Here is a 20,533-nt window from a genome sequence, read left to right on the forward strand (position 1 = left end):
ACCGAGGGAGCGTCATTGCACTGGATTTCAGCCATAACCCGCCGCGTACCATAAGAACGCCGAAGGTCTCCTTTGGTGTTCCTCAGGAACGCCGCGGGACGTGACAAAACGTCGGCATGTTACACCTCGTGCTCTACCAGCTTCTGCTATATTAGGAAATGACCTGTTTCGTCCAGTTCCTCTGCACGAGAACAGCTGATACCTGGTGTTTTAGGAATGATGCTGATCTGCTCAGTACTGCTGACATCACTGTGGTTAATTTTAGGGTCACTCACTTTAAAACAAAACAAGTATTCTTGCTTTGACCTCTGACAGTTGATTTGTGTTCCGACACAATTATATAAACTTTATTCATATAAAAATGGTTTTGCAGTTAATTACATATATATTTTTAAATGATTGCCCTTTTAGATACTTAAAGCATTATTTTATTCAGGATTAGTTGTACAAGAATAAAACATCACAACTACCTTTATGATTTGTTTAAAAGTTTTTATAGACAAATTTCACAGTGTTTCGGTCGCGCTTTGATTCAGAAACACACATGGATGACAAAAAAATACAGATTTCACTGGAAATGTATTAATCTGCACATCAGCCCATGCACTTTGAGCTTTAATTATTATAGATGTTATTTAAATCTATCCATCCATGAATGCATGACAAACAGGTGAAACAATGATCACACAGTGGGCTGTTTGTGTGCAGCAGACTGTGGTCAGGTTGAGCTGAGGTTCCCTGATTGTTTCACCTGAGGGTTCATTTTCTGTGACGCCAGCCTGAGCAGAGTCACGCTGTGTTCGTGACAGGAAAGGTATCGGGTCCAGTACTTCCTGAACTGCTCATCACGAAAGCCATAGATCATGGGGCTCAGGAAGCGAGGGATGATGTAGACAAGCAGGAAGAAGATGTATCGAATCTCCAGGCTCAGCTGAGGGAAGAGAGAGATCAGAGCCGCCTGAAGGGAGGGAACCACAAAGGCGAGCAAGCACAGCAGCAGCTGAAACAAAAACAGAGTGTAGATAAAGCTGATTTATGCCTCTGGACTCAGATATTTTCAGATATATGTTCCTTTAACTGTTCAGGGGATGTGGTAAAAGTAACAATAGGGACAAAAAAGGACAAAGAGGCAAAACTGGCTTCTTTGTAGGTTGCTGGTTGCACCGGCAGCGGGCAACCGGGTCTTCCAGATTTTTCTCCACAGCCACAGTTCCAGCTCCAGCTGGAAGGTGTTTCCAGGACAGCCAAGACATGGTGTTCCAGTTCAGATTCCCAGGAGGCCAACTGCCTGAACCACATCAACTGACCTTACTGTAAAGAGGATGCAACATGGAGGAGCAGCAGCTCTACTCCAACATCCTTCCAGATCTTTAAGCTCCTCACTCCATCTCTAAGGCTAAGCCCATGCACCCATATGAAGCAAACTCATTTCAGCTGCTTGTATTCATGACCTTACTCAGATTTCATTGCCATAGCTGAGGGTTATAATGTAGATGGACTAATAAATCAAAATCTGTTCCAATGCCCACATTGCTGCTGATGCTGTTCCAGTCCACCTGTCCAACTCACTCTCCACCTTCCCATCACTCATGAATAAAATCAGGTTCTCAGACCGATGAATTTTCGCAGTACACCAGACTGGTGGCTCTGGGGAACTCGGCTGTAACCCTTCTCCAAATCTACAAAACAATGTAGACTGGACGGTCAAACTCCCACGATGCCTCCAAAAGTCCCACAAAGGTGAAGATCAGCTCTACTGTTCCATGGCCTGTTTGAAATCTGCATTGCTCGTCATGGATTTAAGGGCAGAGCTTCCTTCCCATCAGCCAGAAACAAACTGTCCCCAGTAAACTGAGTAGTACCCTGATAATTGGAGCAATTATACAACAGTCTCAGTTTTTTAAAAATGGCACCTTCCACACTCTGTCTCCACCTCCTACTTGTTTGTTGTTTTGGGAATTTTTTTTTTAAATTCAAGATAGAATTAAGTAAACGGTTTAAAAATCTCGTTGCTCTTCATCACACCATCTTTGAACATTTAAGGGGGAACTAGTGATAAAGGCAGATGATAATGTTTGGTGAATGGTGTCAATTCATAAATGCTTTTTCATGGTGTGACACCCACCTGCACCCCGTGAAGCAGCACGGTGTTCCTGGCTCTCTTCACAGAGACGAGGCTTGTTGAGACAGCCTGCGCTGTCAGCATGATCTTACAGTAGGTGTAGAGCAGCGCAAGGGCCACAAAGGAGAGGTAAGTCCCGTCAAACACACAGTTCTTGTAGTAAATGAACTGGTCACGAAAAAGAAGTGAGTGGTCACAAAAAATCTTGGTGTGGAAGAAACTCGGAGGCTCCTTGACGATCGTGATGAGGAGGTCGGTGATGGGCGGGGTGATGGTGAGGATGACGATAACGCAGATGAGGAGGAGAGTGCGAGGGATGTTACACATCTGGCTGTAGTGCAGAGGGAAACAGATGGAGATGTAGCGCTCCACGGCCATGCCGGCCAGGATGAGAGGGGTGGAGCGAGTGGTGAGGACCGCTGTCATGATCTAAGGATGGGAGAGGAGGGTGGAGGGAGAGCACAAAGGTTAACAATGGTGTATAGTAGTTAATTTGTAGATCACAGAGTTATATTCTTCTTTACTACCTGTTGTGGATTATAAATCAATAATAACAGTATTCATACTGATCCTGTGAAGATGCAGCACAATTTTCCTTTCCTCTGTTTACGTTAGATGGTCTGTAGTCAGGATCCCATAGAAGGATGACATGACATGCAAAACATATGTGATGGGCTTGACTGATGCTGCTGTGATTTACCAGAAGGCAGCAAACAGAGGCATGGATCTTCCTGAAGATGTAGCTGATCAGATAGAGAGCTGTCACCAGGGTTAGCTGCAGAGCATCATTGATCACCATGGAGATGAACATGATGTATCGCGGGTTCTCGTAGAAGAGACTAGGGTCAGAACAAAGAGCTGAGAGCTGAGAGACAGATGCTGTGGTTTATGTTTGTGTGTATACCATATCATCACATGCAAGTTTTCCTACTTTGGATTCATCTGCTTATTTTTGAACATTTTCCAGGAAATGTCTCTTCCTTTTCTCTTTTCAAACCAGTTTAGGCTTTTTATTGCTAAACTGGAGATTAAACTGGACTAATGCAGCGAAGTCTAAAGCTGTTTTCACATAAGAGCTCTGGACTGAATTCGCCCTTACTCGTGTGTTGGACACAAGTTCGAAGGGTCACCTCTGGATGTATTCTCAGTGCTGAAAATGCCTCATTTGAGGTGAGGGTGCTTCCTCGGTAGAGCTTGCAAGAGTCCCTATATATGAATTCACCACATTACTTTTATACCAGAGTAAATAATATCAAACAGACTTTTCATGCAGCATTATACTCGAGACTCAAAGGTTAAATGTGTCCAACATCTGACTTCTCATGTGCATCTTTTCTTAATAAAAACATTTTAATATGGAAGAAGGCAGAAGAATGTAACCTTTGGGAGTTTTGCTGTCCTCTAATACGTTTTTGTGTATCCCTGAGGCTCTGAGTACCTGTGTCGTTGGAAGGTGTGCACCATGCTGCCATTGATGATACTGAGGACCAGCCACACCAGCATGGCCACTATGTTCTTGGTCAGAATGCTTGAGAAGCTCTCCTTAACACCTTGTGTCTGGACAGAGGTGGTATTTGACACCAGCGGGTCCAGAGGCCCAGTGGAGGTGGAGTTCATGACCAGCATCTCCTCCTTCTCACTGTCTGAAGGAGCAAAGAAATAAAACCTACAGTTATACAACAGTTATACTAATGAACTTCTTCAATTATTAATTACACACTGCATCTTTAATTAATGATAAATCTTTGATCAATAGTAAAAAAAAAAAAGACACATTTCTGGAATATGTTAAAGTACATGGTATGGATATGTTTTATTATTATTATTATTATTATTACTTCAGGAAGACCAGGAAACACTTGACCCCTGTTTCAATCCAGGGGGTCAGTGTTGACATTGTGGAGGACTATAAATACCTTGGAGTACACATTGACAATAAACTGGACTGGGCTAAAAACACCACAGCACTTTACAGGAAGGGCCAGAGTCGTCTCTATTTTTTGAGGCGACTGAGGTCCTTCAACATCTGCCAGAAAATGCTGAGGATTTTCTATGAGTCTGTGGTGGCCAGTGCGATCCTCTATGCTGTTGCATGCTGGGGGAGCAGGCTGAGGGTCGCAGATGCCAACAGACTTAATAAACTGATCCGTAAGGCCAGCAATGTTGTGGGGATGGAGCTGGACTCCCTCAAGGTGGTGTCGGAGAGGCGGATGCTGTCCAAGATAAAGACAATGTTGGATAACACCTCCCACCCACTCCATGACATGTTGGTCAGTCACAGGAGCTCGTTCAGTGAGAGACTGAGATTACCGAAAAGCACCACTGAACGACACAGGAAATCATTCCTGCCTGTGGCCATCTCCCTGTACAACGCATCCACTTAACACACTGTTTGCTGCTACAGCTACACATGTTTCTTTTCCAACTATTTATTTATAAGTGACTTATGTATGTATGTATGTATATATATGTATATATTGTACTATTCTTAGTTAGCATATTGTCTGTCTTGTCTTAATGTTGGTTTAAAATGGAGCACTGTAACAAAAAATAATTTCCCCCAGGGATCAATAAAGTATTCTGATTCTGATTCTGATTGATTCTGATTAGCACAAGTATTATAGTGAAAAAGGTAACGCTATAATAACATTTTAGAATAATGAGGATAGAAACATGTTAGCCTTCACACACCTGTGCACAGATCTGCTCTTTACAGTAAGGTCAGAGGTCATTTCTAATTCTGTTCTCTCTTCTAAAAAACAAACAAAACATTTAGGAGTGCAGGAACATTGTTTTTGTGAGTAACTCAAACACAACATAAACTATGTTCATATGCACACACTAAGAAAAGAGAGATTGTTAGATTTAAAAATCATTCTGTTTCACTGCTGATACATCAACATTATACATCAACATTCACATTTTATATGTTAATATCATCAGAGAAAATATACAAATGAACAGAAGAAAAACCTTTTTACAACTTTCAGCCTTTACAAACCAACAAAATAGGAAATATTCATATTTAAAATATTGCATTAATGTATCCTAAAGCTTTGATAGAAAGAGATGGCAATCACAGGCTAGAGTGATGTGCAAAGACATTAAACAGACAGACGTCAGAGCCTCTCACCTGCTGACTCCCTGACTGGGCCTGCTGGCTCTGATAAGCCCCCTAAATATGATCCGTCCTCTACAGGATGATGTCAGATTACTAATTTCAAAACTGGAGCTTTGAGTGGTGCAAACGTCAGGACATCACTGTTGTCATGCAGCCAGGCAATTACAACATGTTGCTGTGTTTAATGTAAAGACATTATATCCATGTCCAAAGCTGCTGAAGACCATAAAGTCAGAAAAAACCACACCAAGATGGAAATGCTGGAAATTATTTTGTCACAAAAAGAAATCATGTCTGGGTCCAAATGCAGATTAAATCGAGACCTTTCATTTCGATCATTTAACCTACATCATGATACAACCCTTAAAAGTTTCACTGAAAATTAACATTTTGAGCTTTACTCCAGAGATTAATGATAAAAAAAACCCAAATAAAACATCCAGAGTACCAAAGCTTGTTTTTGTATTCCTAATCATAGTCATGAAGTGGGTTTATCTGGATATATTCTATGACATTAATGCTCAAAGTGGGATACATATAAATTGTTGCTCAACAAAAATAAGATTTTGGTTTTAGAATAATTGACTCAGTATTATATTTTCATTCATTTTGATATCTCCTGTGATGAGGAGTCAAAAATGATGTGACTTCAAAAGCACGTAGCTCTAATTTTAATTTTCGTAATCTGAGGGTAAAATAATTTTTTGTATTAAAAAAGCAGATTTTGAGGTCAGCTGAAACTTTTTTTAAAGGTTTTATCAGATGGTTTTGATCTTGCTTTTCCTTCAGGCTGCATTTGATTTCATTCAGTGTCCCATTCTGCAGTTTCAGTCCGTGAGACGGTGGTGAGCTGGATTTGTGTTAGAAATATAATCAGCAACATTATTTTGCTTGACTGACTTCCTGCTCACTGCGAGTCTTAGCGAAGGATTAGAAAAAGGCCAACATTGGTTATCAAGTAAACCTGGGCAGGTGTTAGTACACCAGGATGACCCCAGGAAACCTGCTGCGAGAAACACAGATTTCAACATGTTACGCAGCCTTTCTCTGTAAAATAAATATAAACCGAGATATCAATAAACTCAGAATGTTTTCATTCAGTAGGTTTTACAGCAGAGAATAGATTTTGCCACAAGGTGGAGCTTTTTTCCATTGAGACTGTACATGTGGGAGAGGTGCTGCTCGGTGTAGCAGTGTCAACAGTATCCTGAAGGATAAATTAGTCTATGTGCTTCCTCTGCATGCTGGGTTTGGAGTTTATCTCTGTCACTGAAGATCGGTGCCACATTTAAAATGGTTTGGCTTAATGAAAGTGAACACAACTCTTACGAAAAGTGTAGCGGAAAAAGAAATGTGCTGACCTCTTTGAGGCGTCTGTACTGGAGTCCAAACTGCAGCTGAAAAAACAGAAAAGAGTCTGAACTGTTGCTAACACAGAAAAAGTCAGTGCTTCATATCAAACCATAAAAACATTTTTTATGGTCTTGGGTAATCTGTCCTTTATTCTCCCACACAAATGAGTTTTTTTTTATCCCTGATTTAATTTGTTGGGACGTGGCCTCCCCAATAAGCATTCGCTCCTTTGAACAGTTTGTTTTCTCCTTAATCTCTGAGACATTCACACATTCAGACCACATGAAATTAGATATTTGCACTTGCCAGGATTGTCAACATAAAATACATTTTTATGTATTTATTTTTCACATTAAAACATTGCAAATTAAAGGTTTTCTTCAAGCACTATACAAGTCTTTATAAGTGGTCTTTGTCCTCGGGCGTTACTTTCTTCACTTTGTTTCTGCATCTGTTGCTCAGAAAGTACATCCTGAGGTACTCCCTGAACTTCTTGTCTCTGACACCGTAGATGATTGGACTCAGAAAACGGGGCAGGATGTAGACGATCAGGTAGTTTGCAAATCTGATTTCGAGGATCCGACTTGGGAAGATGATGTGCAGGACCACCTCCACGCTAGGAGAGACGTAGGAGAGCATGCACATAGCCAGCTGGGCCCCGTGGAGGAGGATGGTGTTCCTAGCTTTCTGGGCTGATGTCTTATCTGTGGAGAGGGCTCTGGCTGCAAACAGGATCCTCAAGTAGGTGACGACCAGAATCAGAAACACACAGGAGAAGTAGATGATATCAACGGCTTGCCTTTTGTACGCCAGGATCGGGTCTTTGAACACATTCTGGCGCAAGCAGAACACCGACTCATGAAAGAAGCTCAGAGACTCGGTTGCAAGTGTTACAAACAGATCTGTAATATCAGGAGCCACACAGATAAACCAAATCATCCCGATGACGATGTAGGTCCTCCTCACGGTGCAGATTTGGGTATACCGCAGAGGTTCGCATATGGCTATGTAGCGCTCGATGGCCATGGCAGCTAAGTTGACAGGGGTGTTTCTGGTGGTGAAGACTGCCACCAGGATGAAGAAGCAGCAGAAGGCGACGTTAATCTTGTAGAAGATGTAGCTGAGGATGAAAAGCATGATGGTGACAGTCAGCTGGATGGCATCGTTGATCACCATGTGGATGAAGAGGATGTAACGAGGGTCGTCATGAAAGGTCTGAAGGAGGAAACAGAAGGAGTGAAATGTCCTGTGCTGTGATACTTCTGTGTGACACTCCTCGGTGAGTTTGGTGTAGAGGCACATGAACCACTTCTCCATCTGATGCATTCAAACTTCACTGCAAATTTCCAGACATGCACATTAATCGTGAACTCCAGCTTTAAATCACAGCTGTGGACAAAAGTTTACCCAACGAACAGAGTCACAGCGACCTCTATAGAGAGGCAGCTGAGAGGAAGCAGAATGACTCTGTGCTTAACAGCAATAGAGATTTTGTTCAGACTATTGTAGAGTTTTGTTTCTCCATGGACTGAAAAGAAAAGAGTGACGGGCGTAAGTAGAGTTTGGGGGGAAAACTGCCTCAAAAACAGTTTTATTAGCTGCGGTTTCATGTACTCCTTTTTTCTAAATTCCATAAAAATAAAACGTCCTCTGTTTTTAGACACATTAAGGACGAATAACAATAAGAAACTTTTACAACCCTCCAAATTTTTGTATCACTCACTCAGCAGCAGAAATAATACCGGCCTTATCATCAAATATGGAGTGAATGGAAAAAAAAAACCTTTACAGGTGCCTGATGTCACTCACGGTCAGCTTTGTCTTTGCTGCTGTTGTTAGTACAAAATGCCTTCAGTGTCTTACTGGAGTGCAGTGAAGCACACACTCTTGAAACAGCAAGATCAAATATCAAAATCTCTGCTATATCTATATTTCAAACATGCTTTGTACGTGTGTTTTGGTACTTTCTTCTTATTTTTTTGTCACTGTTTTTCTCTATGTGTTGACCTTATAATGACATCTTTAAATTGTTTTGTGTAATTTCCTGTAAGTATGCACTAAACAAACATTTATCAGTTCATACATGTGTGTGACGTGTATGTTCTGTGGGCGCTGCAGGGCCAGTCAACTAAAATATCATATTAATAACATGTTTTGGATTAATAATTATAAATGACAGGATAAATAATAATATGTGACAAATAAGCTGCTGTGTGTGTGTGTGTGTGTGTGTGTGTGTGTGTGTGTGTGTGTGTGTGTGTGTGTGTGTGTGTGTGTGTTTACCTGGTGTCTAAAAAACGTGACCACCAAGGTGCCGTTGATGTAACTGAGTGTGAGCCAGACCAGAACCACGATCAGGTTCTTGACAAACGCTGTGGTGAAAGTATCTCTGATGAGCAGCAGCTGATCCAGCAACGAGAGACAAGAAATTCAGTTTATCTGCTTCTGGTGTCTGTTAGCACACACGTGAAACAGGAAACGGAGAATAACAGCAAACAACATCTTCATTGTTTACTTGGGTGATAGTGTCTGGACTGAATTTTCCTCTTGTAGCCTTGATAAAAGTACATTTTACTGAGCAGACTTTCAAGTTTTAGTAATTTGTTTACACCATAAAGTAAATCAACATGAGGATTTTATTTAAATATAAATAGATTTATATTTTAACTGATATAATTATTTACTGGCGCTGCTTTACTGAACCTGATAAGGGACGGTCATGTTGCCTCTGAGACCCAGCAGTGAGCTCATTCTTCACATGTGAGACCTGAGGGAGGATGGACACAGACAACACAATACCTGTTTAAATAACTCATCCTAGTACAACTACATTAATAGTAGTATCATAATTTTAATAATCAGTTTAAAAAAAAAATCTTGCATACCACGATTTAAAAAGTGGACACTTTCCCCTAAAATAAAGGAGCTGTGAGTTTTCCAATTTTACTGCCACATTATTATGAATTTCATACTTTGTTCTGAGTCTGTATTTTAGTCTTAGCTGCTGATGCTTTAACAGATCAGATTTTTTTTGATCTCCCCCATTACCTGTCTGACATGAGCGTCGGCCAAAACTCAAACCATTCTCAGTTATTCTATAACTATAATATCATACATGTTAACAGCAGATTCATTTAGGTCTGTGTTTAAATAAACATTTGATTAAACAAAAACTGCCATGCCCTTTCCTTTTCATCACAAAGTTATAAAATTGTGGTTTTATTTCAGTTAGTGCAGTTTTATTCCATATAATGTTAATAAATGTCTACCTGAGCACTCAAAGGGCTTTATGCAAATTGCTTCATTTACCCATAAACACACTTTCTATCTAACATTCACACACATTCAAATTGGATGGATGAATCAGAGCAACTTGGGGTTGCTGCCTCTAGAATGGCAATATTAGTAATAGTAGTAATACTCCATTACATGTGAATGACCTCAAATTTTACATTTAGGTAAATAATATTTAAAACATTAAATTAGAATATCATTTAAAATATAGAATATAGTTAAATCATATAAATAAAGGAACAGAGTAACTGCTGCCATGCAAACAAATTCACACTGCAGAGATTTTAATGAGGACCTACCTGAGTGCAGGTGAAACACAGAAGGCAGGCAGTGTGAGAGCGGAGCTTTTATAAGCGTTTCAGTGTTTATCACAGGAGGGAAAGCTTCCTGATGATGACAGTGATGGTGCTGCTGTGATTGCTATGGTCTCAAATATGAGATTTGAAAAAAAAATCAAATGGTTAAAAAAATAACAGAAAAATAAATGTTAATCTCTGTCAGCTGTACCAACTCATTGCTTTTACTGTAAAACAGGGGTGGGGAACTCCAGGCCTCAAGGCCCGTGTCCCTGCAGGTTTTAGATGTGTCCTTGATCCACCACAGCTGATTTAAATGGTTAAATTACCTCTTCAACATTTCTTGAAGTTCTCCAGAGGCCTGGTAATGAACTAATCATTTGATTCAGGTGTGTTGACCCAGCGTGAGATCTGAAACCTGCAGGACACGGCCCTCGAGGCCTGGAGTTGCCCACCCCTGCTGTAAAGGGACCAGTCATGTATAATCCCCCAACAAAGGCCAAGTCTGAAGCATGAATGCTCTTTGTCACAGTTTCTTAAAAATATATGAATCAGTCACAGCAATTTTCATTATCCTTAATTTATAAGATAAAAAGGCCAAAAAGAAGAGAAGAAAATGAAGCATATTCTGACCTAAGAGGACTTTATTTATTATTTATTACCAAAGCATGATGCACAGTAAACCCCAAACTAACCTCTGATCATTGAAGGCTGGTGGTGAGTATTTTCTGCTTTACTTTTAGTGTTTTCATTGCACATTAACATGGAATTTATACAAAATGTCTCATCATTTCTTGACTAATCCCAGTGGATATTTTCTTTTCATTGAATAATTATAAGCCCCCCCCCCGGAAAAAAGAAATATGCTTTATAAAATCAAGCAATAGTATTTATTTATTTATTTGCAGCATAAAAAACACAAATTAAGTTAATAATAAAGTTTTATACTGTTGCAGATGTTACAGGCCTTCGATGGGGTCTGTTTTTAAACTGTTTTTTTTTAACAGAAAAGCAGAGACAGGAGATATCAGTTGCGTTCGGTCTGCAGGCTCTTCCTCGTCTGGTTTATTAACAGAATTTAACAACGTCCTTTTCTTTTCATTTAGACACACACATTTCTCTTTTAACAACACAAACACTCAATTAGGTCCATAGCTCAAACCCTTTTGGTTACCTTGCACTCTCGCAAGAATAAACTTACAAAATAATCATTGTATATGAGTGTCCTTATTTACAATAAATCTGTAACCAATTCTACTGCATTTCAGCATCAAAAACATTTCTGTGCAGCACCACTAACACTGCAATTAACCCGCTTATATACCATTATACATTCCTTATACTTTAACAGATTCAAACAACATATTACATTTGTAACCAATAAACAAAAATATTCTTCCATTGCTCACAAACAGTTCACAATCATCCACAAACAGTATACATCAGATTATTTACATTTGACACATAAGAACTGGGTAGGTCCTATTCAACTGTAACTTCCAATAATGTCAGGATAAAAGAAGCGTCTTAAGAGCTGCGTTTGTCACAAAATAAAACAGGTAATAAGACCAGCTGCCTATTTAGACTAAGAGTGAAATGGCGGCTTCCATTACAAATGGCGGTATAGTTAGCTTTCTCTCAATCGGTGAAAACACACTCTCTCACAATATTCGCGGTCTTTAAACTAAGACAGAAAAAGGTTTCTTGCCTTTATATGTACATTGCAGTGAGCAAACTTGAACCACTAACCTGTTTTTTTAACAGAAAAGCAGAGACAGGTAGTGATGTTCGATTCGTGAACAAATCGTTCAATACTCGAGAATCACTTTACTGACTCGTGAATCATGATTCACAAGCCCAACTGACTCACTGACTCATCCCTGTTGCTGTTAGCAAACTAATTCCATTAGTAGAAATATACCTAGCTTATAATTAAAATTGTGGGGGGAAAAAACAACAGCCAGTTTCGTAACAAAAGGATTTCTGCTCTGAACTGGAAGAAAAAACCCTGAGTAGAAGCTCACATCAAGAAAATAGCTCCTCGGTTCAGAGTAGCATCGCGCTGCTAACATGCTAACAACACATTTGAGCTACTCACCCCCTCCCTCCTGTGCTGAATCGTAAGCGTAAGCGAATCACTCAGGACTCGCTCACCCCCTCCCTCCTTTGCTGAATCATAGAGCGAGCGAACGAATCATTCGTGGATGTCGACCAAAAAGCAGAAAGAATGGTGAGTAACCCGTTGTTTCATGGCGCGTGCAATTGTACGCATGAACCATCTGTGGGAGATACTCTCTCCATCTTTCTTTTTTTTCTTCACCCAGGGTCCTCAGCATCTGCAAGATGGTACGATTAAAGCGTTCAGCTGGGTTGCCCTGAGGGTGGTACGGAGTTGTTCGAGAGTGCCCCACATTGCTCAACTGTTGTAGAGTCCGGAAAAGCTCGTTCTCGAACTCCCGCCCCTGATCATGGTGCAGCCTTAAAGGGTAGCCAAATCTGGGGATATAATCACTGAAAATCCTTTCAGCTGCAGTTTTTACCACTCTTGTTGCGGGTTGGATAGGCCTGGGCATACCTAGTAAAGTGGTCTACCACAACTAGGATATACTGATATCCGCCCCTGCTTGGCTCTAAGTGGAGGTAATCAACTGAAACCAATTCCATTGGTGAGCTCGTGGTAATGCTGGACATGGGAGCTCGGACATGTGTCACCGGCTTCTTCTGTTTGATGCACGGACACTGCCGGGTGACTTAGGCTTCGATGTCTCGCCTCATGTATGGCCAGTAGAACCGTTGCCTCGCCAGGCTGAGAACTCTTTCTACCCCGACATGCCCCATGTCATCATGCAGATGTTTCAGGACCAGGGATTTGAAGCTAGCTGGTAAGACTAGTTGGCGCTTTTCTGCAGTCTTACGGTACAGAACTCCGTCTTCTAAGCTCAGCTTTGTCCACTCATGCATCATTTTCCTTGCCGGACCGCTCACATTCCGTCTCATGTCATCTGTCAGCTTTTGATCTGCGTCTTTCATTTTCATGATCTCACCTATTGCAGGGTCTGCTCTTTGAGCCCTTTGTAGTTCATCCAAATTGATGGGCGTGACCATTTCTTGGATTACTGGTTCAAGCTGGTCACCTTGTGCTAGAGCCAGAGCAGCGATCCATGCGACATCTCCATGCTTGCCTGCTCCACATCCCTCCCAAGTAGCGGCAACAGCTTCTTTGGAGAGCTCTTTTGTACATTCAGTGACGTATCTGTCAATGTCAAGGGGACTCCTCGTCAGGGTGTCTGCGTCAACATTTACTTTGCCAGGTCTGTACCTTATATCAAACCTGAAATCTGATAGCTTTCCCACCCATCTGAACCCAACCGCATTCAACTTGGCGGTACTCATGACATAAGTTATGGGATTGTTGTCTGTGTAGATGGTAAAATACGGGGCATAGAACAAGTAATCCCTGAACTTCTCGCAGACAGCCCACTTGAGGGTGAGAAACTCAAGCTTACCCGAGTGGAGTCTGTAATTCTTTTCAGCCGGTGTCAGTGTTCGGGAGCCGTATCCAATCACTCTTAGCTTCCCACTCTGATGTTGGTAGAGAACGGCCCCAAGTTCTTTATCAGATGCGTCTGTATGAAGGACGAAGGGAAGCTCAAAATCCGGGTAGGCAAGTACAGGGGGGTTTACCAACATATCCATCAACTTACACAGGGCACCCTGGTGCTTCTCTGCTCACTCAACTGGTGTTTTGGGTGGTAACTGTGCACCTTTCCCCTTCTGTCCTATAACCTTCCCCAGAAGATGCTCCTCTTTGGTTTTCTTGGGTTGCAAAAGCTCATAGATGGGTTTTGCTATTCTCGAGAAATCCTGGATATACGAGCGATAGTAACTCAGGAACCCAGCGATCCTCCTCACATCTCCCACTGTGGCAGGTGTCTCCTTTTTCAGGGCGTACACTGCCTCGAGATCTTTTGGATCAATGCGTACTCCTTCAGCTGACACTAAGCCCCCTTCATACCTCACTTCTCTTTTAAATAGGTCACATTTTGTCGGCCGGAGTTTGACTCCGTAGTTCTGCAGGGCTCTCAAGACTTTCCTCAGCCCTTCCACATGTTCCTCAAAAGTCTTGGCGTAGCACAAGATGTCATCCAAGTATGGGATGCAGCACTCATCCCGAAGGGGAGCCAGCATTTCTTCCATACTGCGTTGGAATGCAGCAGGTGTGTTGGTAAGACCGAAGGGAATTCGCACCCATTCATAAAGGCCCCAGGGGGTGATGAATGCAGTCAGATGGCGGGATCCTTCTGCTATAAAGCCCTGGTGATAGGCTTTTCCCTGGTCCAAAATGGAGAACCAGTTGTACCCTCCCAAGGTGTCAATGAGGTCCTGGATTCTTGGTAATGGGTGGCGATCAGGTACTGTGCGCTGGTTCAGGAGACGATAGTCTATACAGAGTCTTAGGGAGCCATCCTTTTTCCGCACACAAACTATTGGCGCAGAGTAAGGAGATCTAGACTTTACAATCCATCCTCTTGCTAGGAGGTCCTCAATATACCCTTTAAGCTCCTTATAAAGGGGTTTTGGAATTGAGGTGTACGATTTCTGAATTGGGGTTGTGTCTTTGAGTGTTATCGTCATTTCCAAGCTGGGAATGCACCCCATGTCATTCTCATCACGTGCAAAAGCCCCTGACTCTTCCCTTAACATTTTCTTGGCAACAGTTTGTTGGTCTTCAGTCAGGTGGCTAACATCAACAGGTGGATCCCATTCCTGTGTTGCTTGATCTTCACCGCACTGCTGGGGTATTTGAGATACATCAGCCGGTGAGGGTCACATCGTGCTTAGTGTGGTTGCCAATAGGTACTTTGACATATGGGACTCTGGCATCACAAACTGTGAGGAGGCTTATCTCCAATAAGTTCTGTCAGTGGCCGGAGTTTGTGGTCAGAGAGGTAGGTTTTTGCCCACTGGCGATCAATGAGACTCACTTGTGCACCTGTGTCCAATAAACAGTCCACTGCAAAGCTATGAATGTAACATTTGATTTTACATTTCTTTCCAACAAGCTGTGCCACTCTCTCACTTGCCCCTGTGTCTGCATTTTTCGTTGGAAGGGTCGCCCAACTACTTCTGACATGAGCAAACTCTTCTGAGCACATACCTCGTGATTTTGGGTCTGGCTGTCCACTGGTTCTGGGAGTGTGTGTATCAGCAGAAGGCCAACTAGAGCTTCTGTGTTGGCTTCGTTTGAGACATCCCACTGCCCTGTGACCTGTCTCCCCACAGATAAAACAATGAGTGCATGAAGTAGCCCCGCTTTCAATACACTTGGGACAGCCGTACTGTTTTGCAGTTTGTCTGGGCTTCTGCTTTGGGTGTGCACACTGACAGTGGGTTCACGAGCCTGACTGGCTGTGAGAGACTCCACCACTTTGGTCAGGGTTTCCACCTTTGCAGCCAGCTCTTCTATGACTTTATTCTTACTCTTAGATTTACAGTCAGTCATTTCAGTGTCTTTAGCCGGTTCAAGTTGAGCAGTATGAGCATGTGTTACCTTTTGTCGAGTGGAATATCCCAGCCTTCGCTGTCGCTCACTCTCTTCACTTGACACTTTGTTCACTTGCCTTATCAAGGCTTCATCTGACACACTGTAGTCTGATAGTAGTGGCTTGAGTTCATTACGAATATCACTATATTTTGGTAGAAGACCTTGATGAATGGTGCGTAGAAACACATTTTGGATCGTACGTGTCTCATACGCAACGTCCATGTTATCCTGCCTGGATGCAAACATGACTTTCTGCTTCAGTCCAATCATCCTGTAGAGGAACTGTTGTGGAGTTTCATGGTCATGTTGCTTAGTGCTCAACAATTCCTGAAATAACTCACTCCCACTCTTCTCACTCAGGTGTGAACGTAGTAAGCTGTTGAGTTCAATGAGGGTCAAGTCATCTTTACTGATCAACATGTCCTTAAACTGTCCAGGCTTGATAATACGGAGCACACCTTGAATGATCTCTCCCTCTGTGTGCTTCACCTTGAGCCCATCCTCAATCTGCTTACACAGTCCATGGTAGCTAATGTCAGATGCAATGTCCCCAACCTGACCACCATGTACTTTAAACTCTCTGCGTTGCAAAAATGGCAGGTCTGTTAGGGAAAACATGTGATCAGGCTTAGATTGTCGCATGCCTGTGGTGGAGAGGCTGTTTGTCACATTCTCAGCTCGAGGCTGGAGTGACTGTGTAATAGTGGGGGTGGGTGTGTCTTGTGTTGCGGATGTCACTTGTAAATCTGCTAACTTTTTACCAAGTGCCTCGTAGTTAGCCTTTAGTATTTCATACTCTGTTGTTTGTGGATTAGCAGACTCAAGAGGCAATATAGCTGAGGTAAGTACATCACTCTGTTCAGGGTGCTTAAGTGTTGTGAGAGTAACAACATTTTCCTTTGAGACTACAAGGTGAGATACTTCAGCTGTACGACTATCAGTGAGATGAATAATAGCATCTTTCAACAACAGTAGGTGTGAAAACCCCTGATCCTCTAAGTCAAGCAATGTCTTACAGCGCAGATAAGCACAAACATAATCAAAACAGCTTTCCTCATCACCACGTCGTACACTTGCGGGGTCCACATCAGGTACTGGTGTGATGTTTGTAGCAATCTGGAAGAGTTCCTCTGCTGTCAGTGCATTAAGACTCTTTCTGATCTGCCAAGCCAGTTCTTTTCTTTCACTGTCCTCCATTGTGTGTCCTTTGGCTAGCAACTCCTCACAGTGCAGTCAGCTCAACCACGCAGCCCGTCACCTCTCCAGCAGGGGTTCCCCTCCTCGACACAGGTCCCTCTGCTGCCTCAGTTGCACGTCTGCTGTTCCAACACGCCTGCCCTGTGATGGCTGTCTCTGGTTCATTGCAGAGGTGTGGACTCGAGTCACATGACTTGGACTCGAGTCAGACTCGAGTCATTAATTTTATGACTTTAGACTTGACTTGAAAAAATGTTCTAAGACTTGTGACTTGACTTGGACTTTTACACCAATGACCTGGGACTTGAATTGGACTTGAACCGGTTTACTTGAAAAGACTTGATATTTTACCCCAAATATAAAATTTAACATGCATATTATATAGAGATTGAAAATGTGACGTCATTCACGGGTAGAACCGCAAAGGATTCTGGGAACTCGTGGCAAGCGGTACTAGCGCACGCAGGCTTTCAATTGAAATCAGTTATACAGCAATAAAAAGAAACACAAAAATGTCAAGAAGCTGTTGTATTATTAACTGCAATAGCCGGTCGCATGACAGCCACGGGAAGCCGACGGGTAAAGAGATCGGTTGTTATCGGATTACGTCGTTGAAGAGAAATTGTTCGAGCCATGTTTCCGAAGTAACAAAGACGCGACGGGTGGCCTGGATTGCAGCCATTCAAAGACCAAATATAACGTCCCAGAACACTCCAGCTCACAGGTTAGTCTGCTCCAAGCATTTCCACGAAGGTCAGTGTTTTTTAGTAGTTAATACGTCATTTTCATAACATAATTGGTGATATAGGTTACAAGCAAGTCTGGCGCTGAACAGAAATTGTCGCGCTATGCTCCTTTGTTTATTGTGCATAAATAGTGAATTGTCCTGACACAATATTGCGTTTTGCTTCTGTTATTATGGTACACTGACAAAAACACATACTTTTATTCACAGGATAAAACAGGTTTGTATCACTAATTGCCCAGTGCGATTACAGCATACAGTATTATTGTCACTGCTACATTTCTGTAATGAACCAGAAATTATTTCCACTACTAATTAATTACCGTTGAGCTCAAAGGTCCTATTAATAAACGGTTAATGAATGTGTATTTATGACGACGATTTGTGAGACTGGTAAACTTATGATACGTACGATGGTCTTTCATTCTACACGGTGCATTTCAAGGTCCTGCACCCATCCGTCGGTAAACTGTACCTGGGCTTGTTGCAGTGACCTGAAGTTACTAAACTTCATGAGTGTATGCACTCACTCCAAGAACCGTATGATTATAAATATGCATATAAATATGCTAAGATGAGATAGTTGACTTCATCTAACTAGCAAATGTTGTCCAGGCTACGTTGGTGATACAGTTTTTTTTAAATGTGTATGATATTTTTGTCATGCGATTTTAAAGCTGGTCCTACAAGCGCATCCAAGAATAACATGCAGCTTATCTCAGAACTGTCGGTGAAAATTATTCTTGGAGCTAGGTTTAATTGAGCTGCATTTTAAAGAGGTGCAATTTCACAATTTGTGTATATTTTCTAAGTTCACTATTTTGTCATGTGTTGAGAAAAACACAGATTTTAAAATTACATGGTCTAATATTTACATTTAGCATAACTGCAACATTATTTTTTCGTTTTTTTTTTTTTTTTAAAGACTCGAAAGGACTTGAAATTCAAAGTTTCAGACTTGTGACTTGACTCGGACTTTTACACCAGTGACTTGAGACTCGACTCTGACTTGCCTGACATTACTTGAGACTTGACTTGAGACTTGAGGATAAAGACTTGAGACTTACTTGAGACTTGCAAAACAATGACTTGGTCCCACCTCTGGTTCATTGATTAAAGAATCAGCAGTCACCCTCGTAGCATGCTGATCCCTGTACGGGCCACCAAAATTATGTTACAGGCCTTCGATGGGGTCTGTTTTTAAACTGTTTTTTTTAACAGAAAAGCAGAGACAGGAGACATCAGTTGCTTTCGGTCTGCAGGCTCTTCCTCGTCTGAGGCCAAGACGCGTTGCAACGGCCTATCGCACTCACCCCTATCTCTCCCTTGTGGCAATGCCACGCAATTACATTGTCCAAAACTCTAAATGAAAAGTGCAATACCACCATAAAATCAGGTCTTTTACATCAAAAACAATTCACAAAAAAATTACAATAGTGACCATACACTTGTGGGCGTCACACAGATGTAACATTAAGTGAGGCCTTTTTAGTAGTGGTGTTTTCTGGGTGGGTGATTCCTCTCTCACGGCAAACGAGGTACCTTCTCACATATTTCCTGAACGTCTGGTCTCGCAGTCCATAAACGATGGGACTTATAAACCGTGGTATGATCTGGACAATGACAAAGGAAGCAAATCGTATTTGACTTTCCCGGTTTGGGAATAAAAAAAACAAGCTCTGTTCAAAAATGGGCCTCACATAATTCAGCATAAGTAGCAGCACCTGAAAACCATGAAGAAGAATAGTGTTTCTGGCTTTTTTGATGTCACCGGTTAGTCCCTTGGCTGCAAATATAATCCTAGCGTAGGTGTATATGAGTGTGAGCCAGACCACGACAAGACAAACAATGTGTGAAGCGTCCCTCTTGTTCTGGCTGTATGTGCTTCTGAACACGAAATCTCTAACGCATCTCACTTTAGAGTGAAAGAACTGCAGAGGCTCTGTAGCCAGGAGGATGAACAGGTCAGGGAGGATAGAGAGTGCACTGGCAGCCCAGATCAAACCAATCAGAATGTAGGTTTTCTTGACTGTACAGATCTGCCCGTGACGGAGAGGCATGCAGACGGCGATGTAACACTCGATTGACATGCCAGCCAGATTTAATGGGGAGTTGTGGGTGACGATGATGGAAATGATCAGCAGGATGATGCAGTAAGGCACGAAGAAGATGCGCAGGGCGTAACTGATGATGAGGAGAAGAGTTGACAGGAAAAGCCACATCATGTCATTAATCACCAGGTGGATGAAGAGAATGTAACGAGGGTTTGAATGTAAGATCTGTAGAGTAAAAACAGTGAATCCACACATGTGAGGGAAACAGGGTCCTTTTAAAGCAATTTGATGTTTCTGCAAATGGGCAAGAAAAGATTTTCACTACATGGTACTGAAAGCAGACTCTACGGTTAGCAATAACTGACACAAAGTATTACAATAAGGATTTTTAACTATTCGAACTACTTAATATTGATTTAATCACATTTTCCTGAAATTTTACACCTTTAAAAAAAGCTTCCATGTTTTCCAGAAGCAGATGATTTTTATTTTATTTCAATAATACGGAGTAAAAGACTAGATTTAAAGGCATGCCTTGATGCATAAAAATACACTATTTGCAGAGAAGCACACTGTATCAATATTTCCTAATGTCGTTTTTTACATAGAAAAATCTGAAAATGAATCACAGTGAGAGTGATAAACTACTCTTTTTTCATGTATCGCTTAAGATTCAGAGCAAAACCAGCACACCAAAAACATGAACGCATAAATATATAATACAAAATACTACTGTACATATGCAGTCAGGCAGCAAATACTGATCTTTATCCTTTTAAACAAAAAGAAGAACGAGCTTTGCCATT

The 20,533-nt window shown here is 41.8% G+C and overlaps 2 protein-coding genes across 2 annotated transcripts; both read right to left on the minus strand.

The window, feature by feature from the left end:
- Positions 1 to 718: 718 nt before the first annotated feature.
- Positions 719 to 3,739, minus strand: LOC308402782 (odorant receptor 131-2-like; the record flags this gene model as incomplete). Its single annotated transcript, XM_080891878.1, has 4 exons — positions 719 to 1,000; positions 2,126 to 2,551; positions 2,823 to 2,961; positions 3,561 to 3,739. 4 exons carry the CDS (start codon positions 3,737 to 3,739, stop codon positions 719 to 721), a joined length of 1,026 nt encoding a protein of 341 aa, XP_080748004.1.
- A 3,256-nt stretch (positions 3,740 to 6,995) lies between these two features.
- Positions 6,996 to 9,347, minus strand: LOC308403372 (odorant receptor 131-2-like; the record flags this gene model as incomplete). Its single annotated transcript, XM_080892714.1, has 3 exons — positions 6,996 to 7,811; positions 8,880 to 8,999; positions 9,300 to 9,347. 3 exons carry the CDS (start codon positions 9,345 to 9,347, stop codon positions 6,996 to 6,998), a joined length of 984 nt encoding a protein of 327 aa, XP_080748840.1.
- Between the last annotated feature and the right edge of the window lie 11,186 nt (positions 9,348 to 20,533).

The sequence above is a fragment of the Rhamphochromis sp. 'chilingali' genome (assembly GCF_963969265.1).
Source record: "Rhamphochromis sp. 'chilingali' genome assembly, chromosome: 9".
Taxonomy (NCBI): domain Eukaryota; kingdom Metazoa; phylum Chordata; class Actinopteri; order Cichliformes; family Cichlidae; genus Rhamphochromis; species Rhamphochromis sp. 'chilingali'.